Raw genomic sequence first — 24,178 nt, 5'->3', positions numbered from 1 at the left:
TGGTAATATGGGGAGCATCTCAATCTCTTATAAACACATGTAATGTCTCTTTTTTTTTATTTATTTTTTTATGTGGAATTCATTCTCAACATACATTTAAAAAAGGAGTAATTAGGTTTTCATCCTTATTTTTACTACTCTATTGATTAAAACCTTATTACTTTTCAATTTTTGATCAAGGTCCTTTGTATTAATAATATCATTAATTATTTCAATAATAAAATATTTTTTATTTATAAATATATTCATTTAATATTAAAAATGTTACAATTAGTATATTTATATTTATGGCTAAATTTTTTATCATATATTTTTATTTTTAGTTTGTACCCATTTTTAATTTGCAACCCTTTTTTAATTTGTACCAATTTTCCTTTCAATTTTAATTTGTACCCATATATTAATTTCTTTTTGTGCCCATATTTTTTAAAGTTTTATTTGTATTGTACCCATATTTTTTAATTTATTTGTACCCATTTTTATTTTTGCTAAATGTACCCATGTTTTGATACAATAATTTTTTGGTTATTTTTTATGAATGTACCCATGTTTACACACACACACACAATAGTATATTTATATTTTAATATTTTTAATCCCACAAATTATGTTTTTTATTTAAAATCTCATTAATATAAACAACTATAAATTTTAATTTTTAATTTAAAAAATATAGTAACGTACATAGAAATAAATTATCAATTAATTTTAGGGACTTGGATCAAAAATTGAAAACCAACAAAGTTTCAGTCAAAGATTGTTCATAACTAGGGACCGCATCCAAAGTCTCCCTTTAAAAAATGTACAGCTAAGCTCAAATGTTCTAGATAAAACTATCATATCTAGTGATTTAAGGAATGTCAAACCATAGTGTATACAACATATTGAACTACTACAAAATTTCAAACTTGAAAATTTTGCCACTTAGAATTGCGGTTTAGTGATATTTCTTTGTATTTATAAGTAGGAGGTCTTAAATTTAACTCTTAAAAATAACGAGTTTGTATAACTTAACCCAAATCTCTTACCCTAGTAAATATGTCGATTGTAAGAGACTCTAATTACCTAAGACTCTTGCACGATGGAGAAGATAACAACTGGCTTTCTCCATCAGTAATTTGCAAGTTGGTTTTTGCTTTGCTTGAAAAGCATTTCGTTAAAAGCCAATTTATTGTGCAATATCAATAAATCTTTCATATATAAACCAAAACAATTAATCAATAAATCTTTGAGCATCCGAGAGATATATTACAGCACTAAATATGGGCCAAGCCAAGTACATCAACAACTTTATTAATGATAATGATAAGATGAGTTGTCTATTGTCCCCATAGCTGCTGGTAACTTGGCTCTTACACTTGCAGATGTTTAGTACGTTGTAGTTGTCTCACAATGTAGACAACTTCCTAATATATATTTGTCTACGATTTAGACACAAAATTATTGTGTGATACTGAAACACTACAACGTAGTATAAATAATTCACTTATGTTATGACATGTGACTTGGTTATTAATATTATACCCTAAGGTAAAGACTTGTCGTCTATTCATAAATTTACATGTGAGTTGGTAGCGATTAGTGGCGGAGCTAGAATTTTCAAATAATGGGGTCATTTTCAACCAAAAAAAAAAACTTCATTGGACCATTTCGTTGAGAACTTGATGCGAACAATTGATTCTTGCCAACATTTACTAAAGGTTTATGCCAATATACGTCAACAACTACTATGGTATACAGACGCTTGTCAAGGGTGGCTATAGGAAACTTTAGAGTAATGTTAAAGACGACTTTTCAACTAAGACATTTCATCAATCACTTGGTGATCACAATAGAGCTGCACATAAGAAGAGAGAAGAGAAAGACATGGATGATAAAAAAATAGAAGAAGTAGAAGGATGTTGTAATTATGGATGATAACAAAATAGAAGAAGTAGAAGGAAGTTGTGATTTAATTTGCCCAAGCTGTTTATAGGGACAATACACTACACATACAAATATAAATAGAGTTTTTGAAGTTGTTTAGATCATGAACAATCAATGACTCTATGCTAGCTTCGGCACTGATAACAACTATATTCTAGTATACCATATACCATACATTTTGAGATTATCATTATTACCTTAATGAACCGAATAGTAATATGCATCTTTTTATCTTAGAAGTGTTTGCTACCATATTCTACCTCCAAAATGCAAGTGCCTTTTTTATAACCATAATTATTTTCAAATGATCATGGTTTATTGGAACAATATCATTCATGCATGAATTATCCTAGTAGGACACGTGTCTTGGAAGGACAATTAGTTGCCAATTAAATAATTAAAACAAAACCAGTGCAGTTGATTAAAGAATTGAGTTCATGAAAGGAATCCAAAGACAGAAGATGAAAAAAATAAAAGGAAAAAAGAAGGGGATGGTTGGTCATGAATTATAGTTAGTAGGAATAAAAAAGATAAGAGTGGGAGAGTGCTTTGTGCATGTTAATCCATCATCATAGATTCACACAAACAAAAGCTAAAAGTTGCAAGTAGCACGACTCAAATCACATTCTTGTTCCTCTCACTTTCCCACACACATACAACTCAAATCACATTCTTGTTCCTCTCACTTTCCGCCATGAATCTCTTTTTTTTTTGTACAATTTTTACACTAACATTATAAAATATCGTGCAAAAAATATAAAGTGGTGGAAAATTTATGAAGAGTCTTACTTTAAAAGAGTTTCCTTAACATTTTTCATAAAAAAAAAAGGCTAAAAATTTAAGGGAGAGGAGGGAGTGTGTGTTTTTTAGTGCTTGTCTCTATCTCTCTCTAACTTTCATGTTTCTTAATTTAATGTTATTTAAAGAAAGAGAGGGAAAGAAACCTACATTTTATAACCTTTTTTTTTTTTAGACAAATTACATTTTATAACCTAATAATATAAACATTGCTTGCCAATTTAAACTTCAAAAATTTTCCCATAAACCAAAGCATGACATGCACCATAACAAATATAAGATCTAATAATTAAGGATATTGATAAGATCTAACAATTAAGGATATAAGATTGCACATTTCATTTTCTAAATGTGAGATAAAAAATCTAACGAACAAAATGTGTGATAAAAAATATAATGAACAAAACTCTAACTGCTAAGAATTGTGATGTATATTATAAATCGATACATATTGAAAAACCTCTAAACTTTGGCATACTAAGGTATGGTTTGAGGTTGAGGTGATTTTAAAAAAAGCTGGTATAAAAAAAAGTTAGGGGCATTTTTGTGTTTGGTAAACTTCTAACTTCAGCTTTTTTGCACAGTTTTGGGTGAAAAAAAACCAAAAAACAGAAGCAACAAAAGGCAGCTTTAAAAAACTGGTTTTTCAGCTTCTGCGTAAACCTCTAAAACATGGGTGAATAGTGACCCTTTAATGAAAGTTTCTGGCAATCCTACCCTCCCTTCATCTATATCATCCCCTTTCTGCTCCTCCCAGCTTCATCTCTACCAAAGATCTTTGAAGATTTGTGTCTCCCCCACTGTGAATCTACCTCGTCCCTCCCCGTGAAGATCTGAATCGTCACCACCCACTATGAATCTACCTCGTCCCTCCCACTATGAATCTACCTCGTGCTTCCTCGTGAAGATCTTTGAAGGTTTTTGGGTTGCGGGGAGCAGAGTGAGGGAGGAGTGGAATTGGGTTTCTGGGTTTTTGGGTTGCGGGGAGCAGAGTGAGGGAGGAGCGGAATCGAGTTTCTGGGTTTTCTTCTTCCTGGTCTTCTTTGGGGTCCCATGGATAAACTTGGTTTTGGGGAACGAAGAAAAGAAATATGATAGAGAAGCAGTGGGGGAAACGAAGAGGGAAAGGAAGACACGAGGATAAGGGAAAGTGCAGAGAGAGAGCTGAGTGTGGGGTTGTCTCGATGGATGAGAGAGTGCAGAGAGAGAGAGCTGAGAGTTTTCGAGATAGTTCTGCAGTGTAGAGGGAAAAGAAGACACATGGATAAGAAAAATGGGGTGTAGGCCCAACGGCCACACAAGATCCTCACATAGAAATAGTAATATTAAATAAAATATCATAATAATAATATAGTATTATACCTTTTTTAGTCATTTCACAGAGTCACAACTGTTTTACATAAAAGTTTATTAAACACTATCATACTGTTTTTTTTTTTTCAAAAGCACTTTTACAAAAAAAGTTTACCAAACATTCTGTTGTTTTATTTTACAGCTACGTATTCTAACAACACAGTAAAAACAATTTTTCTTTTCAAAACACAACAATACCAAACCAAGCAAACCGTATAAACTTTTGACAAAAAAAAAAAAAAAAAAACCTATAAACTTTAGCTTCGATTGTTTGTTTGAAATCGATTTAGAAAAAAATAGATTTGTTTGTATGAAATAATATTATATATGATAATGGCAGTAGGCTTGTTGTCCATCTTATACGGATTTGGATCCTCCTGAGTCTAAGGAGGATCCTCTAATCAAAGACTGTGGACCGTTGGATTTTTATCCAACGACTATAAATAGGAGGGTTCTTTTAAGCTTATAATAATCATAGGATTTGAATCCTCTCCTAATCCCAATGAGAGGATCCTTCTGATTAAGAATTGTGGGCCGTTGGATTTTCATCAAACGATTATTATAACTTTAAAAAGATCTTCCTGTTTGTAACCGATAGATAAAAATCTAACGGTTCATCACAATCCTTGGTCAGGAGGATCCTTTCCTTGGGCTGAGGAGAGGATCCAAATCCATATTATACGCTTTTCTTGGACGACGCTTTATCAAATTCAAAGGTCTAAAACCTCGTCGTTTTCTGCTGTTTCCTTCAGAACCCTGTCATCTGTGTTCTTTTGCTGCTTTCTTTTACTTCACTCTGTTTGAGGAGAGAGAGAGAGAGAGAGAGAGAGAGAGAGAGAGAGAGAGAGAACCAACAAACAACTAACACCAAAGGCAAATGCAGCCATTTCTTTTTCTGAGTCTTAACCACTTCAACTTTCCCGCTCTCTTAACCATATATGAAATATAATCTCTCTCTCTCTCTAGTTGTCATCCCTCTGTTCATCTTTTCAGGATGCATTAAATTTGCATCATAGTTTGTTTATCTCATTTTTTTTCCAGAAAGAAAAAAAATGAATACCAGAGTACGCACTAATCTTCAGACCATGAAAGCTGCTGCTGCTATGAACCATGATATTAATAAAGTAAGTTGCTTTTCTTTTTTCATTTTTGCGTTGTAATTCTTCTTCTTTCTTTAAAGCTGAGAGGTCGTATCATTGACAAATTTCGAGGCCAGTGTGTTTGTTTCTCGAGAAAAAAGTAAGAAGAAAATTCTGGGTTCTCTTCTTCTAGCCTTCTAGACCTTGAAACCTTTCTGAAAATGGAGTTTTTGGATATGGGCAATAGGCATCTGAATTGGGTTTTAAAATTTATTTGAAAAAGTAAAGGCTTTTAAATTTTCTTTTCCATTTTTTGCATTTAATTTCATAACGAAAGAGATATTAAATATTCTTTACTTCCAAAAAATTCTTTCCATTTTTGTTTAATCTCCTACTGATCTGTGAAAAGTGAGGCACTTTTGATCCAAAAATTCTTTTACTTCTCAAGAAAAGAATAGTGTTGTTTCTCCCTTTGGAGTCCTTTTTTCTCAGACACACTGATCCCATTTTTTTGCTCATAACATTGATATTGTTTTGGTGTTGGATTTGTAAAGAAGGAGAAGAAGATGGAGACTCAGAAGAGCAGAGCAATGGGAATTGATAGAACTGCAATCAATCGGCGTAAATCGAACCGAGAACGAAAAATGGCATTGCAGAAAGATGTAATCTTCCAACATTTCAATTGGGTTTCTTAATATCTACAAAATAGTTCTTCTTTTAATGTTGTTGTTATTTGATATGTGTTCGTTGACTTATCGGTTTGGTTTGGAATATGCAGGTTGATAAGCTGAAGAAGAAGCTCAGACATGAAGAGAATGTACACAGAGCATTGGAAAGGGCTTTTACAAGACCATTGGGAGCTCTGCCTCGTCTTCCTCCTTATCTCCCTCCACATGTTTGTACAATTATCTCTCTCTCTCTCTCTCTCTCTCTCTCTCTCTCTGAAAACCCAGAAGAACCCTTTTCCAAGATTAGAAATTGATGAAGAATGCACTTCATTTGGATTGATGCAAATTGCGATGCTTTTTGTTTCAGACATTAGAACTTCTGGCTGAAGTAGCTGTTTTGGAAGAGGAGGTTGTTCGGCTCGAAGAACAGGTTGTTAATTTTCGACAAGGCCTGTATCAGCAGGCTGTGTATCTGTCCTCCAAGAGTAGTGTCGAAACTTTGAATGATTCGATTGAGCGGACACCAATTCGAGGCTCTAAACATCAGAGGTCAAAATCTTTGTCACACAATGAGTTCAAATCAGTAGCAGCAGCCAGCAGGCTTCAACCTTCTCTTGCTCGCTGTGCTTCGAGCAGAAGGATGATGTCCACTGATCATATCGTCTATGATCGAACGGGGAATTGTTCTACTAGGCAAGTCAATGGAAAACAAACTCCCAGGAAACCCAATTCCTTCACACCTATTGCAGAAGATGGTAGAGGAAATGAGAATCGATTATGTCCTAATGCAGCGAAGGATAAGCAGTCTCCTGACAAGAAAACCGCTAAAATTGTAACCCCAGTGAAAAAATCTCCTATGAAACATGAATCCATGGCAAAATCTTCGGACGCTTTGAAGTTAGAGGTATGTAGTACTGTAAAAGTTGTAATTAGACTCAATCTGTAACACATTGTGGTTATTTATTTGTGCCTGTAATTGTTCAGCTAGAGTGCAGATTAGTAGACCAGGAAAGAACACATGAGAGTTCATCTAGTTCTTCGGATGATAGGGTTCTGGAAGCTGATAACACTCCTAACAAAGTGTCTGAGGACATTGTCAAGTGTTTGTCCAGCATTTTTGTGAGGATGAGCAGTTTGAAGGACAAGGTAGAGGAATTGGGAAGTTCTAGATCAGCATTATCTGCTCATGCAGCAAATGGAGAGACAGGGTTTCGAGATCCTTATGGTATTTGTTTGGAATTCAGAGACATGGACGTTGGCCCCTATAAACACCTCCATTCGATTGATATTTGTTCGATTGATCTCAACAGAACAACAAGCGCGTTGATTCTGATGCACAGATTAAAGTGAGTTTTTAGTCTGTCTAATCTTGGTCCTCCAATAATCAAACTGCTTGCAATTGTGTTTAATTGATTTGTCTTTTATAAAAATCAACAGGTTCCTACTTGGAAAGCTTGCCACAGTGAGTCTAGAAGGTCTTAACCATCAGCAAAAGCTTGCATTTTGGATCAATACTTATAATTCCTGCATGATGAAGGTAATACTGCATCTCTCTATCCAAAATACCGAAAACCAAATATTTATGATGTCCCAACTGCAAGTTTGATCAATCATTTTTTCAATACATTGAGAGATTGTATCTTTGACCTTTACCTGGTATATCTAAAACGAAAACAACATACTCGAAACTGATTGTATTGTAGGCATTTTTAGAGCATGGGATACCTGAGACTCCTGAAATGGTTGTAGCACTAATGCAAAAGGTAAGATCAATCCATCTCTACCGATTTCATTGGACACGCACGCACACACATTGGATTCCTTAACTTTATATGCCCACAGCATCATGCACAGCACTTCGTTATGTGATGTTCTGTTTCTGTTAGTGTCAACTGCTATTGTATAATAATTTTTCGTAAATTGACATTGGCTGTGCTTGCATCAGGCAACAATAGGTGTCGGGGGGCACCCACTGAATGCAATTACAATCGAGCATTTCATTTTAAGACTGCCTTATCACTTGAAATTTGTAAGTATATTCACCTTAAATTCATTATCCTTTTAGGTTATGGTCTACTGACTTTTGTTGAGTGACTCAAGTTACTCTCATCTAATGCATATTGCCTACAAAATGCAAATTAAGTTTCACAATCTTCCTACTCTTACAACAGACATGTCCAAAAGCTGCGAAAAATGATGAGATGAAAGCTCGCAGCATTTTCGGATTAGAGTGGTCTGAACCCTTGGTTACATTTGCACTTTCGTGCGGAAGCTGGTCCTCCCCTGCAGTAAGTTAACCTCAAACTTAATTCAGATTTGAAACTTGTGCAATATCGTCTGTATAAACCTATTCGGTTCGTTCTGATATGCTAAAATTCTTGTGAAACAAAAGGTTAGAGTGTACTCAGCAGCTCATGTGGAAGAAGAGTTGGAAGCAGCAAAAAGGGAGTATATACAGGCAGCAGTTGGCATTTCAAGGACAAACAAACTGATCATCCCCAAGCTTTTGGATTGGTATTTACTCGATTTCGCAAAGGATTTGGAATCATTGGTGGACTGGATTTGCATGCAGCTACCAAATGAACTGAGAAATGAGGCAGTTCAATGCCTTGAAAGGAGGGGAAGAGACGAACCCTTTTCACAGTTGGTGCAAATAATGCCATACAATTTCACCTTCAGGCTGCTCTTACAGAAATGACAGACAAGTTTTTTTTTTTTTTTTTTTTTTTAAATTTTTTGTTCCAATTCTTTAGTATGCATAGTTTTTGTGAACAGTTGTTATGGTGGTGGGTTTGATGAGGGAAACTTGATAGGGTCCGGTAGCTCTCACATCGGGTAGGACCAGTATACTGGTCGAGTGTGACCAAAATACAAAAGGTTCGTGCTTTCCTGAGTGTTGCCCTAACACGAGTTTTTCTCGGGTTTGTATATTGGTATAGTAAACAAGGTATTGAAGTACATATAAAATTGGGTTTGGGAAAGAGGGCAATATTTTTGAGTCAATTTTATGTATCTTTGCAAGATGGTGAAGCGAAAACTATGAGGATTAATGCATGAATGCGGACACGAATACTTGTGGCTCGTGTTTATCCAGACATCAAATTTTGATTTGTCGGGAAGAAGGAATGACTCCTAGCATGTAAAAGAGGCAAGCATTTCTGGTATGCTAATAAGCTAAACCAACCCCGCATGACCTGACCAAGATGTCTTTTTGTTTGATTTTTGTACAATAATTTTGCATCTCTAAAATGATATTTTTGGGTGAAAATTAATTGTCAGCGTATCTTATTTTTACCTTTCATATATCTTTATTATTTTTTGTCCATTGATCTTCAATTCATTTGATCCGACGTCTAAAAATTGATAAGGACGTGAGAGATAAAATTGGATGTGTGGATAGCACTACCTAACAAAATAATTCAATCCATTGAAAAAATGGACCTCTAGGGCTCTAGCCTTTAACTCTGGTTGAGAAAACAAAAATGCACCTGTGTGACAAATTGGCAGTGCATTTTAGCTTCCAAAGGAGAAATAAAAAGTAGGTAGAGAACTGTTTCGGAGAGTAATGTACACGGAATGTGTTTACTGTCATGTGATTGTATAATGTAGTGTTAGGTGGAGAGGAACTCACACACAACATTGTATTATTAGTTTGAAACGTCACGATGACAGTGAAATTGTAACATCCCACATCGTTCAGGAGAGTAGATCATGTAAGCCTTATATGTATATTCTCATCTCTACCTAGCACGAGACATTTTGAGAGCTCATTGGCTTCGAATTCCGTAGGAATTCCGAAGTTAAGCGAGAATGGGTCAAAACATTCACAGGATGGGTGATTCATTGGGAAGTTCTGCTCGCGTGAGTTCCGAAAAACAAAACCATGAGGGCGTGGTCGGGGCCCAAAGAGGACAATATCGTGCTACAGCGGAGGCTCGAAACCATTTATATTTTAGGTCCTCATTCAAATTGTTTGGTCATCTAAGACATGCAACAACCAAAAACACAATTTGGTAGATAAAGCAGAAATGAAATTCCGATAATCAAATGGCTAAACAATTACTAATTCAGCCAATTTTTGACATTCGAAATGAACGGTTCCGATTGTTGAATTACACCTCGGAATAATTGAATGGAAAATAGTAGTGTTGTAAAGGGATTCCCGCTTGCCAAATTATGAAGCAGGTGAAGTGAAACGGTTGGAATCTTGCTTTGCAAAAGGAAAAAATCTAGATACGTTGCAAGATATGGACAAGGCTTTGACTGAAGCAAAGCAACAAAATTGCTGAGGCCCCACTTGTTTGCTTTTCATACTTCAATTATTTACTTTGAACCAAAATGTACAATACATACACATACATACACACACCTCCTCCCACCCGAAATTTGTATTATTTTGCTAAAAGTCATCACTTGTGGGTTGTCACTCGTCAGCTGCCGAAGACATGTTACTCTCTAACAACTTGGTACAGAAATTGGATCAATAGAACGAAATATCAAAACGCGTGAACTAGGAGATATCCTTACATGTAACTGGGTTTATATACCTCTGCCTTTTTCCTCACTTGTGTCACGTGAGGACAGAGAGAGAGGCATAGGATACACGCTGCTATGTCATGTGTTAGGTGAGGAGAGAGACAGACACAAATTCACGCATCGCATGTAAATTTTAGAGCCAAATGATGAAAGCATCATTATTCACACAGAGCAACTGAATTTTGGATTTCATAGGATCCAGTTCTTTACAAAGTCAGAGGGAAAGTAATCACAAAACTGGGAATATCAATGATTTGGATAATGACAGATAAAAAATGGGAGTAAACGCACAAAAGAAAAATTAAGGCATGGCAACAAACTCAAACTCGATTACAAGAAAAAGTAAACATAATACGTTATATACCTAACGGGAAGTGGTATGATCTCTGCGGTGTGGGTGAAGCCTCCTCCGAACGATATTCAATGGCAGCAACTACATTGAAGTGAAAAGTACTCAGTGTTTTGGGGCTACTTCCCTCAAAGTTGAGCCCGTATGGGAACACATTGCGGAAATTTAGACCTCAACCAAACGGTGAAGGAACAGGCCCTGGCCCTGTGAGTGCATCTGATCTTTTAATGCTTCCCATACCGCATATAATGCAACCGGGTGATGAGAGAGCAGAAAATTTGGCCCCACAAAGATCACAAACGTCATATCCAATAGTTGACAGACGACTAAGTGTGGCGGCACAGAACTGGGAAGGATCTTCAAGTGGATCAATGGATTTATTGGACAGACCCCTTTGCACACACATATCAACTAAGCTCCTCAATTCTTCCTGCTTACTTGGAGGTGCTTTGGATAGCAGGAGTTCAAGCATCTGCTTCGAATAAGCATAATTCTGCACCTCCATGTTCCGCTTAATTGCAGTTCGGATACAATTTATCCTGTGCTTTGCCAGAAGAGGCAAAGAACCCAGGTGGCGTGAGAGTCTGGCCATCTCGTCTTTTGCACTGATTGCACTAGGACCTTGAACTCTTTGCAGCCGCCCAATTTCCTGCAAATGAAAACCAAATTAGAGATAAGTTATGTGCGACTATTCGCAACACAAGGTTTCAGATCAGTTTTTTTTATGGGATCTTTGATGACCAATAGAAATCAATCCCGCAAGTGTTTTTAGTCCCATAGTGTTAATATATTGGCGAAGGGTTTTATTATCCATTCACTCAGCCTCAAAATAAGAGCACATCCATCTTTCTTTCTTTTTCCTCATTTTTTTTTTGTTGAACTCTAGAAGAATGAATAAAATACCCGAAGAAGAGTGACTGCTATTTTGTATTGAGCACAGATGGTCCCTTGTGCTTTAATATCAGCTCCACGAGACTGATCCTTAGCCAGTGCAAGAAAAGCTTCATCAAAGCAAGACAACGCATCTGAAAGTTGATTCTGCTCAAGGTGGGCAACTCCAGTCTTAAAACATACAGAAGCAGCAGCCCCACGGGGTACCTGTTACGAGGAAAGCCAGGAAATAAAAAAGGATTGCGGGAATTCGAGAAATAGTTATGCAAACTTGTGTACATGTACATGTATGTATTACCTGTCCAGGACGCACAGAAGATGGTGGAGAAGAAGGCTGCGCTGAAGGTTTTCCAGAGTCAGCAGAAGTTGGAACCCCAAGGACACTCAGATCAAGAGGTTGAGTAGAAACTGGGAACTGAGTTGATTGAATATGAGATTGATGCTGCGCGGCAACCTGGCCTGAGGATGGTGGGACACCACCATCAGGAAGTCCAACGGGCTCGAATGGAGCAGCAGCCGGCTGACTAGCTTGAGGGGGAACACCAGCATCAGGAAGACGAACATTGGCATTGGATGCATTGGCTTGGTTAAATGCTTCCTTGTTGCTTTCAAACCCTTGAGAAGCTTGATCCATTTTTGAAAGATAGGTCCCTGGAGGGGGCAGTGCGGCCGCAACCTGAAGAGATGGTATCGTATTCTGGAAAAAGTCCTCTGGAATCGGCGCAGGACCAACCCCCTTACCTGTTGAGGTAGGAGCTTGATGTGATACTGTTGCAGGTTGTGTAAACGAGTCCATACCAAATAGATCACCAGGGGCAGAGCCTACACGAGGAGCCACTGACCCACCGTTAGCTGGAGGAGGAGGTTGGGATAACATCTGGCTAAGGTCCTGGGATCCAATAGTCAATGACTTGGTCCTGGTCATGGGTGGACCCAACCCTTCACCGAGTTTGAGCTGCTTTGTGGCTTCTTTGATTTTATCAACGTCCACTGCAGTAGAAGCAATTGGCTTGTCTCTTATTCGAATGTGTAACTTTTTAGCTTTTGAAGTTCCCTCTTCATCACTGCTGCTACCATCAGCTGCCCCGTACATTGTTTTCTTGAATTCTTCTTCAGCTTTAGCCTGTTCATCTGCTGCAGAGGAACTGGCAAATTGTTTGTTGTTAAGTGTTTCCAGACCCATTAGCGAATCACCAGCAGGCACTCCCTTGAACATATTAGATGTGGATGTAGACAACGGAAGACCATTTGGCTTGTTGCCACCACCTGCTGATTTAAAAGCTTTGACCAAGCTATCTTCCCTTACTTCTACAATGTTGCCTCTTCCTTTGATTGATCCCAAGTAAACACCAATATGATCAGCGATAATGGATGGAATGGTGCCATCGTCAGTCTTCATGTACGGCATCACCTCTGCAGCCAGTTCCCACTGAGGTATAGCCTTCATGTTTGTTGGGGTTTTGATTTCCCAGTTCCCACCACCCCATTCAGGACCTTTAGGGACCATACTCTCAGCGGCAAAGTTGGCAAAAATTCCTTGAGTCCATCCAGTAGAACGGGCTCTTAAAATCCTTTCACAGTATCGTCTTAATTCTGAATCTGTGCCATCTTCTTCCAGTTTTTGAGCAAGACGCCGCATGGCACTGGGGTTTAGGTGGCATATAAAGAGGTCGAGCATACTTTCATAATCACCTATAACTTCAAAGGTTTCTTTTGCACTATCAAACTGCCCAAACCTGCCAGTTTATCTTAAGTTATAAAACAAAAGTTGCTTCAACAAAAACTAAGTAACTGAGAACTATTTTTTCACAGAAAGTAACATGAAAACCATCAATCCATCAGTTCTTCAGCAATAAGCTGGAACCGTGGATGGAGCAATTTAAATAAACAACAAAAAAGAGAAACCTTCAATGCCGCTTGACAAGCATAACTCATGAAAAGGGATGTCAAATATAAGCTCAATACAAATTCAAGTACATAAGCATGCGCTTGAAAACGAATTTTGATCTACCAGAACAACTTTTGTCAAGCATTTTCACAGATTGAATAATTCCTCCAAGCATAGGCAGACCAACAATCCTTCATGCACAAGGTAAAGATACTACCGATTCCTATTTTACCCACCACAACAGAGTCAATCCCCTATAAAGTAGCAGGTTTTCGAGAGCTTTTGCGTTTCTTTTATTATTTATCTCCTGCTAGGTTCAGGGACAGATCCAGGATCTATATCTGGGGTGGGCTGAACTTTGAAGCCAAAAATCCAAGAACAAAATTTAATGCCGTTGTTTAGGGGAATTGACCATTTAATGGACTCAATGGTGTAACTAAATTTGGGCAAAAACAAGTGAGAAAAGAGAGACATAAAAAGATTGATTTCAGGGTCTTTTCTAGTGCTTTTCAATAAACTGCAGCCATGAATTTTTATGGGTTAGAAGTTAGAATTTAGAAGAGAAGAGCATGTATAATTAAGAGGAGGAGAGAGAGTGAAAGCCTGAAAGGGGTAAGTAAAGAGAAAAGCTGATGTCTTTAATCTAATATTTTTTAGGCTGAATGGCTTGGTTTAGTAGAACTCAGGTGGGCTAGATTGGCTAATGTACCTAGGTTATTTCTCTTGGGCTCAGATTCGGTTGGGCTACAGCCCACCTCAGCCAGCCCTAGGTCCGTCTCTGGCTGTGTTCCACATATTCATTTCATAATCTTGTACAACATGCAAAGTTCAGAAAACTCTCACAAGTTAATTTTCTCTTTTCTGATACCACTATTGGACATCATTTACTCATCCGTCTCTGGCTGTGTTCCACATATTCATTTCATAATCTTACGTACTATTAGATATGTGAGAGTATGATATCAGGAAATTTAAAATTGAGCGGCAATCATCAAAGAAAAAGAGACCTAATAAGTTCGTTGAATAAAACTGTTAGAAACATATAGAAATAGACAACAACAACAACAAAGCCTTTTCCCACTAAGTGGGGTCGGCTAGAAACATATAGAAATAGAAAGAAAAATAAAATATATGGAATAAAAATAAAAAGAACACTTTGTCATATCTACATACTTGATACATGCATAACCCAACTGGTGGAACCGGTGGAACAAATGAGAGGTTGGAGGACATCTTGGATAATCTCTGGAGCGCAGAAATTCGTCTTTTAAGACAGACAAAGCAGTCGAAAAACGGAGAGCTTTGATGGCATAGACACCCCTCAACACCTAAGTTATTTCACACGTTCAGTAACAAAATGGACAACTACCAAAATTTATTAAACACCACATTGTTTTTAACTCACCTGGGTAAACTGGGGTCCAGCTTGAGATAGTGAGACAGAAAGATCTCCACAAACAGGAGAGCCTCTAGCAAGAATATCAAGAGACCTTGGAGTGATACGCAGGCTGTCAAACCTTCATTTACAGAGTGTCATCAGCAATTATTCAAGGAACCACATTTATTAAGGTTCAGAAAAGAAGCAACTGACAGTACAATCCATATAATGTTATACTGCTTTATGATGTAAAAAGCATAAAAATACTTTTGAAAACAGATAGCATGTGTATAAGATGAGATAGATCACTGGAGAGAAAAGAAACCTTGATGTTATTTGATATAATATCTCTGGAAGGTCAAGTTTCTGCTCAAATCTCTCTTGCATTGTGGCAAATCCAATAAGAAGAGGTTCAAGGAGCCCAACAAGACAGCTCTTAATCTCAACTCCCTTCCTTTGTCTGGGGTTTATTTCTGTTGGGGTAGCAAGCAACAACCGATCATTCAGCGCACCAACCAAAACTGCAAAGAAATACATCAATACGAGTCAGAAGGATAACAGCAGAGAGATACATTCCTGTATCAGCATAAGCAGCCACAGAGATACGTACCTGCATAAGGCATACTGATAGAGAGAATAGCCCTTACTTTCCCGTCCCAGCCAAGCACGCTAATTGCAGTGGTAGTAGAAAAGAGAAGTGCAGGCCCAACCCATAAAAGTGATCTAAAGTGAATAGAGGTCAAGTGCTCAAACAAGTTGTAACAACCTCAATAACTCAGTCAGATGAATGATTAGCAAACAAAAAAAAAATGTAAAAATTTTTACACCAAAATGTTGTAAAGGATATCGAAGGAAGTCCTTTATCAAATTTTGCGGAACCGCCTGCCAGTATATCTAGATCTGCCGAAACTATAAGCACCCTGTGCGTTGTTAGTATTCCAGCTACATAGCCCCTAAGAGTTTCTTGCCAGTGAACCTGTCAAATTATAGCAGCTGGAGCTTTGAAGGGGCAGATTAAAAATGTTTTGCACATTAAAAAAAATTAAAGTCCACACAAGTGCAGTCTATCAAGAATACAGTTCCAGAAGAATATAGTTGCATGTCTTGTGACGAAGATGTTTCTTATTTAATAAGTAGTCGACTATGCATGAATGGATATACATACAGAAGAAATATGGAAGGCTATGTGTCAGATGCAACCATAGCAAACAACAATAAAGTTCTCTATTTTAGGAACACAAAGAAAATTTGCTCTATTTTTATCTTATCCACGGGAAAACTATAGTCTGCATGTAAAATACACAAACTTGAGACTTCATTGGCTTGAAACTGAAATTTTCTTATGCAATGTGAGAGAGGCAAAAGGGAGTGGAAAGTTTTTACCCTCCCCACCATATGTTCTTCTTGAATGGTAGTTTCAAGTTTCAAATGAGGAAGTGTAAAGGGGCAGAATAGTTATGCACTAAGCAGCACACCCTAATTACTTTCTATTGTTCAACAATAAGTATTAAACCATAACGGTTATATGATCACCTGAAGTACAATCTCATTTAGTTTCAACTTAATTGTGTTTTTCCCTTCACCCTTTGTTGCTATATAATGACCACCAGAATTGGAAAGCCGGTATCCCTGGATCAACTTTGCCAAGCCAATCTGACTCCCATGAGAAGCAAACATCAATGTTGACTCTACAATCACAGAATACTATGATTAGCACATACTATTGATGAAAACTTTTTTACAAATTGAACATGATAAAAAAAATTCTTCCCTCAAATACCTATTGGAGTCGAAAAAATTCGATCCACTTCACTTTCAAACATAAATTGCATTGGACCCTTGGGACCAGCGTCAGTATCCACAGGTTGGCTTTCCTCAGCCAATAGATTCTTCTCATTAGCTTCAGGAGAAGCCTTTTTAGGCAGAATATACAAAACCAGTCCAGTCTTATCATCATCAAGAATTGCAAACTGATTTTCATTAGGTCCAATAAATGCTGCATCACGACCTACAAAACTCAAAGATGAAATTTGTGAATGATTACTAGATCTCTTGCATGCACAGTAACATTTCAGGGGAATAAAAGCATCCAATGGACAGACAAACCTTTTATTGTGGTACACTTGCTGTTTGCTGCCTGAGTATTGGTATTTTCAAAATAAAGCACCACTTCATTTGTAGCACCACTAAATTCATAGACAACAAGAAATAGACCCTGTTTTTTACCGTAGGCCATGTACTTTGGATGATATTCCACATTTCCAGGAACCTATCAAAGAGAGGTGAAAAGGATTATTTCACTATCATTAGCACCACCAAACGGGAATCATCATAAAAGCTAACGAGAAAGTTACAAAGACGTCACACTAATTCAAATGATAGCATATCAAGTCAAAACATTACCGTTGTGTAAAGTTTTTTGTAAATGCTATCTGCTCCAGAACAAATGTTATATGCCATAAGGTGTAATCCATCAACATAAAAGGCCCTGACAGGATAATGAAGAACCCGGTTCTCTTTATTGAAGAAATTTAACTCCAGGTGAAATGGCTGCAAGTGAACCAAAGTTTTTACAAATTAAGGAAAAGTAACACAAGACACAATCAATCTTTTGCTGAGACAACTTACCTGAAATACAGGAAAGTCCTTCAGATGATGCTTAGTGTCTATAATAGTAATGAGGGGCAGCCGAGATATTGGGGCACTTTTGGCATGACCTTCCATAAAATGCTATAACAATAATGCAAGGAACTGAGTCAACAATAAACTGAATTATAACAACTTAGGAAGTCAGATTAGATCAGACGGGAAGTTCCCCAGAAGTGTTCTAATATAAAGGAGTGGGACAGGACAAAATAAACTAGACTATGTTTTACGGCCTGATTACATAAAAACCTATCCACAGTCTCATAACATTACAAGCCAAATTAAAAAATAAAATAAAAAAATTATACACCGCATATTTAAGATAAAAGTGACATACACTGTGGAGAAAAGCCTTCCGAGCAATGTCTGATATTGTAAGCTGACTGCGGCTGCAATAAATGAAAAATTATTATAATACTAATAAAGTTCAACATCGTACAAAGCAGCAAACAGATTCAACTCGACAAAGCCTTTAATCCAAATGATTAATTTATGAGTGCAAGTCTAAACTTGAACCAAGAAAAGCAGTAATATGACACACACACATGTACACAAAACAAAATTTAACTCAACAAAGCCCTTAATCCCAAAGAAAATTTTATGAGTGGAAGTCCTTTTTTTCTTTTTCTTTTGTTGAAAATGATTGAAAGTCTTAAGATTTGAAGAAAAGCAGTAAAATGATTAACCAAAAATTAAGTTAAGAACTGCAGCTGTGCCATCAGTAGCAACCCAAAAGAAGAAAAAGGTTAAAAAAAACTTATTCCACCAGTAATTTCCAAAAAAAAGAAGTACAACTAAGCCTAGTGTAAGTATCTCAAATTTGACATCTGTTTTTTTTTTTTTTTTTTTTTGGTGATGAACAAAAAGCTGAAAACTGTAAATGGGGAAACTCTTTACAAATGTAAAGCATCTGAGGTCAAGACAGCTGACAAAAGATCCTGAAAACAACCTAACAACATTGTAGGAATAATCACCATATAATTTTTATGTTCTCTAAATTTAAAATCAAACTTCCGCTGATAGCCAGGTCAAAAAATTGGGTTTACAAAAATTCTGATCTCACCCTTTCGAATGATGTTCTTGCAGTTGAGCTTGAAGTTGATGTTCGGCTAATATTCCAGATGAACCCAAAGCTGAAAGCTTTTCTTTCAAAACAGATGCTGCAAAATACCACGACAATTAGCATATCTGGTCAATAAGCGCAGCAGCAACACAAGAACTGTACGAAGGTTCTATTCATAACATTACAAATTTCAAAAAAAATTGCTATCTTAAAAACCAAAATATCAAAAGGAAAAAAGGTACGATATTAATGTAAAAGTAGCAAAACTATTCAGGAGAAAACAAACCATGAAATGCTACTTCAATTATGTTTCTCATCAGAGACACCACGATACATATACAGAGTTACAGAACGTGTAACTGTAAAAGTCAAAGATTAGCAAGCTTACAACCTAAAGTTGTCTACAGATTGACCAAGAAAATGCTGTCATTGGCACGTAAAAGGAAATAATCGTCAACTTTGTATCTTAAGAAGTACATAATAAACATGAAAATTGAAGATTTTATTTCCTTGTCAGAATTGTCAATGTCACTAGAGAAGATAAAATACAAGAAAGACGGGCAAAAATATTTAAGCATGCAACAGAGTAAGGTGCCACTAATGATCTTTGGTGTACTATACGCTACTCAACACGCACTTAATTAGTAAACCTTCCACTCCCAGATGGATCTGAATCCTGTGCTTGTCTTGTTCCACTCTCAGGCAATGCCAAGACAAGTATACAGTCCATTCCAATTTAAATAACCAAAATAAGAAGCACAGTAGAAAAATAGAAAATTGTCAGATCATGATAACTTCTTCATGGTATGTGAAGACCACCTACTAATACATATGATCAAGATATTATGAATTTCCAACATGAAGTGTATTATCTACCACCAGAACCTTGATGAAATAATTTATTTGTGGAAATTACTGAAAACATTTTTCTTAATGATGTGAAAATTTAGATATGATATCATTTTGATATAATTATCTTTAGACCAAATTATAGGTAGATTCCTTAGATTCCTTAATCAAAGGCATTAGTAAGTAGCATTTCCCTCAGGATGCTGTGGAGTTAACAGGGAAAACTCGGGTGGATAAGACCAATAAATACACTATATTGTGCAAATTTTATTTTCACCTGAAGATCCTCTTGCACCTTGCAAAACTGCAAACAGTTGTTTCCTTCCTTCCCTAGTGTATGCAGCCCGATTTTTCACATTGTCTCCACCTGTCATATTCTACAACAAAAATATAACATTAAAAATAAGCACTTTTTGATATGGGTGCTGTAAAACATGTGTTATGTAAGTGATTGTGCTTAACTGCAAACAGAAGTGCTGCTAAATTTAATTTCGAGTGAACTTCTAGAGTTTTAATTCGCGGTAAAGGGTAAGCTGCTTCTCCACCCTGCTGAGAAAGGATGCGAGGGATATCAAGTGATTCAATTGCTGCATGACAAAAGGAAAACACGGAAGTCAGTGCAAGCTAGGAATATATCAAGTCTTGGTCAAAACAAAGATGACCCCATTGGCGTCTATGCAAGCACAGCATGCCAGGTACAATAATTTATAAATATTGCTCTATATTATAAGCAAACATCATATACATATTGCTAGTTTCCTTGTGGTGGTTTTTTTAACACTATTACAATAAAGAAATGATGCCAATATGTTCAGCAGAAACATATCCTTAACATGGTAAAGCAAAAGAGTAAACAATAATAATAACTAACCAGCAGGCTCAAAGAAATTTGCTTGCATTGGAGGTCTATTAGGATTAATTATAACCCGTGTTTTCCACACTTGAAGAGTTCCATCCTTGGACACAGTTACCAGTAACCGCAACATTGGGAGCCAGGAAACTGAAGCTATTGGTTGGGAACCCACTTGTGTACTGAATTGCAACCAAAGGTCAAACTTAATATATTAATTAACGCCAGCATGAGATTGACAAAAACAAGCAAATTTCAAACAAGAGTAGATCATATAGGCAAGTAAATATGACATGCCCATAAGATCATATTGACAGCAACTTAGACATGCCTCTTGTATCTGAAAATATGAAAAACAATCTATTTCAAGCAATCCTATTCTACAAAACCAGAATCTATTGGCCATTACAGCCACTGACAGTATTCCATGGGAAGTGTAATCGCTATTGGCTTGAGGGCAACAATTTTTTTTTATTCCACTTTACATTCTTTCTAGTATTACTACCATAAATACTTAACATTCCAATCATGCTAGGTCTCTCAGTTCTTCATAAAATTTACTATAACCTTAAATCCATTTCTCTAAAGATAAGTAAATAAATTTTGGAAATCTAAACTCAAGAAAATGAAACAAGAATGAATGAATGAGTAATAGAGAAAGGAACATGAGGAATGAATGAATGTGTAATAGAGAAAGGAACATGAGGCATTAATTCATTAGTTTCCAAGGGGAAATGTAATCTCCATTGGCTTGTGTTCAACAATTTTTTTTTATTCCACTTTACAATCTTTCTAGTATTACTACCATAAATGACTTACATGCCAATCATGCTAGGTCTCTCAGTTGACACATCCCATGCAAGCAGCGTACCCCGTCTATCACCAACAAATATCCACTCCAATGTTGGGTGAAAACCAAATGCACCAGCACCAATAAGCTTTATGGTGTTATCGACTGAATGACAAGAACAAAAGATGATGACACACGTGAACCATTTAAAGGAGACTAATTTATTACTCTCATTGTCTCAAACACTCAACAACAAAGAATCGGGTTGCTCAAAATAATAACAATAATAATCGGTCTCATCTTACTTTGTAAGGTGTAATGAACCGCATATGTGTGAATGTTGTAGGCTCGAATCAGACCATCAGCATAAGCCACATACTGAAATAGGGAAAAAGAAAAAGATGATTGTGATATCAGAAAACAAAAGGACTACGCATGTTACACATTTATCCAAAAGCCACAAATGTATTCTGACTACAAGGACAATAGGAAGAAATTCAACAAAACAACTATATACCAGGACAGGGAGGCGAGGGTGGCAGGCAAGATTGACAATCGGTTTCTTCAAGTCTGTCTTTATTTTTGTCGGCGCTCTTCCTCCTTCAACGGTTCCAACAACTTCATGCATAATGAAGCAGTTCCAAGAATTAGAGAAGCAGTATCAAGAATTAGAAAAGTCGGCATGATTGAACATGCACTGTCATGTCACTGCATTGTGTGTGTGTGGGTGTTTTTTTTGGGGTGGGGAGGGGTGGTTGTAAGGCAGTTAACAACTGAAATTAAAAAAAACCTGTGACACTCATTTTCTTGTGGAAACCGAAAAATACTACAGGCTGGAGAGACGTCAAAGCTAGATGAACTTCTGTATCAGAAGAAATTTGTTCTGTCTTCTTCTCAGGTGAATGCAAGACGCATGTTTGCTCAGCATCAAAATCACAAGAGCGAATGGTACAGTCCTACAAAAATGGGGGGATAAAGATAAATACCAAATCAAATGTAATACTACATAAAGAAACAAAAACTTAACACAAATTGAATAAAGTAGCAAGGAAACCCACAAAATACATTAACCAAACAAAGAGACTACAAATCTGCTCAAACTATATGTTGTGCTTTGACTAATCTCTTCAAGACTCGTGTATTGGAATAAAATGATAAATGAAGTTGCACTGGTTCATGCTACAGCACATATCTTTTAACTAATAACCACTGTAATGCATAGATCTATCTGAAAAGTAACCATGTGGAGTTTCTAACAACATGAATATACATAATATTTGTCCCAATGATCAAGACAGTAAGTCACATATCTTCTATCAGTCTCGCAATCAATGAGCACAATCTATTATAGTGACCAAAATATGTTGTGAACATACCTATAAGCACACTTAATGAACGAAAAATACACAAATAAACCCAATGTTGAAACATTGAAATTAGATTTTAGAGCTTTTGATTGGAAAATTGAATGGTGCATGGAAAAAAAAAGCCCTTCTTTGCAGCTATAATGTTACAAAAAAATGATTTAGTAAGTTTGTTGGTTTACCATTGGTGGTCCCAATAGCTTAAGCTACTATGAGACAAACCTACAATCATGAGAACAAAAACCTGGAATTCAACATAAACCAGATAGATGTAGTGAAAGGATTTTTGTCCAAGAGTTAAGATATGATGTAGTGAAAGGATTTTTGTCCAAGAGCTAAGATATCTTTCTATGATACAATGGTAAGTATAATGTTGATTTAACTTTGTTTCGAAAATACTTGCTGTTAGAATTTGGGCCAACAATTAGTCATAACATATTCTAAAACTAAAACTCGCATATTAACATTAAGATGAGATCCAAGAAGAAATTATCTATATCTATAAATGTCCAAACAGACAAGGGCTTATAGGGAACCAACCTCAAGGATCGCCACCACAGAATGCCCACTTGTGGGGCTATAAGACATGCGGACAATGGGTGTACCAATATCAATAGATGAAATCTTGCTTCCTGTCAACGCATCCATTTCTGTAAAAACAAAAACATTATGAATTGAAAATCACCGAAGTGCAAAAGGAGCCAAAACGGCATAAGGACAAACATGTATGTATGGCATATACACGAGGGCACATTCAATCTATTAACTTTGATGCGGTAATTAGGTTTCATGGAGTTACTGAGTACATCCATGTGGTCATTCCTAAAAAGAAACTAAAGGTTTCCCAAGAAAGATAACCCGGTATCACGAACATTACATAAAGCCTCACGATTTATCGAAGTTTATAACTTTAAACTAATGATTGATTAAGTATGTCAAATGCACTAGTTACATCATATACATGTATAACATATTCAAAGTAGAAAATCACAAGCTTTAGGTATAATTACAAACAAAAAGAGGGGAAGGAATGGTGTTACCAATGATGTAGTTTCCAATGGCGACGGCAACGAGGGCCTGATGGGGATGAAAGGCAGCAGCATGAGGCTGCAACGGTTTTGAGCTGCGTCCGACATGTCGTAGATCCAGGTGCTGCACCGTCGTCCACTCCATCTTAGAGTTTCACCTGCAACTCTCTCATCAGAAACCTATAGATACACACACATATATACATATATATTGCCCCAGAAATCTCAAATTTTGTTCCGAATTTGGTAGTTGTGATGAAACGAGTAGATCGATGGAGAGAGAATATAGAGATAGAGGATTTGGATCTTACTTCAATTACCTGATCAGTCGGAGATTCAGAGAATCAAGTGAAATGGGAGCTCATCGATTTGACGAGGAAGAAGAAGAAGATGGAGGACTGGGCTGATGAAAAATGAGAAAAATACAGACAGGGAACGCAGCAGAGAGAGACAGAGAGCGCGCTTTTGCAACGACCGAATCACAAGGCCGAAGTAGCAAGCCACTTTCTTGCTTTGGGCTAAGATGGGCCAGGACCCCCAATGTTTAATTTTTATTGGGCCTCTTTTATGAGATTGGGGATTCCATGGACCCAACTATTCGTTACAACTGCAGGTCCGTTTACGACTTATTCTATGAAAAGCAATTCTACTCACAAGTGCTTTTATTAAAAACACATTTAGAGAAAATGACTGAAAGTGCTTTTAAAGAAAATATTTTTGAG

The 24,178-nt window shown here is 36.7% G+C and overlaps 2 protein-coding genes across 3 annotated transcripts; one reads left to right on the top strand and one right to left on the bottom strand.

Annotated features, from left to right (window-relative positions):
• The first annotated feature begins 4,783 nt into the window (after positions 1–4,783).
• On the top strand, positions 4,784–8,813 carry LOC103402872 (uncharacterized). Its single transcript, XM_008341654.4, has 10 exons — positions 4,784–5,201; positions 5,711–5,818; positions 5,935–6,051; positions 6,192–6,728; positions 6,809–7,170; positions 7,262–7,361; positions 7,528–7,587; positions 7,770–7,853; positions 7,996–8,112; positions 8,217–8,813. The coding sequence occupies exons 1-10, from the start codon at positions 5,130–5,132 to the stop codon at positions 8,520–8,522; spliced, it is 1,863 nt and encodes a 620-aa protein (XP_008339876.2). The 5' UTR covers positions 4,784–5,129; the 3' UTR covers positions 8,523–8,813.
• A 1,705-nt stretch (positions 8,814–10,518) lies between these two features.
• Positions 10,519–23,932, bottom strand: LOC103402866 (uncharacterized). 2 transcript variants are annotated; one of them, XM_029091848.2, is made up of 25 exons: positions 23,768–23,932; positions 23,469–23,614; positions 22,969–23,078; positions 21,855–22,020; positions 21,582–21,682; positions 21,370–21,442; positions 21,094–21,229; positions 20,296–20,456; positions 19,887–20,011; positions 19,702–19,801; positions 18,576–18,672; positions 17,850–17,901; positions 17,495–17,596; positions 17,270–17,416; positions 16,973–17,135; positions 16,647–16,874; positions 16,400–16,554; positions 15,714–15,842; positions 15,477–15,594; positions 15,192–15,387; positions 14,894–15,005; positions 14,662–14,816; positions 11,899–13,336; positions 11,613–11,807; positions 10,519–11,358 (listed from the first exon to the last, which is right to left on the bottom strand). In XM_029091848.2, exons 2-25 carry the CDS (start codon positions 23,599–23,601, stop codon positions 10,882–10,884), a joined length of 4,869 nt encoding a protein of 1,622 aa, XP_028947681.1. In that variant the 5' UTR covers positions 23,602–23,614; positions 23,768–23,932; the 3' UTR covers positions 10,519–10,881. The 2 variants fall into 2 exon arrangements, with proteins under 2 accessions (XP_028947681.1, XP_008339863.3); XM_008341641.4 differs by having other exon boundaries at positions 23,777–23,928.
• Positions 23,933–24,178: the final 246 nt, after the last annotated feature.

Source organism: Malus domestica, chromosome 02 (assembly GCF_042453785.1).
Source record: "Malus domestica chromosome 02, GDT2T_hap1".
Lineage (NCBI taxonomy): Eukaryota > Viridiplantae > Streptophyta > Magnoliopsida > Rosales > Rosaceae > Malus > Malus domestica.
This window is presented reverse-complemented; position numbering and strand designations above follow the sequence as displayed.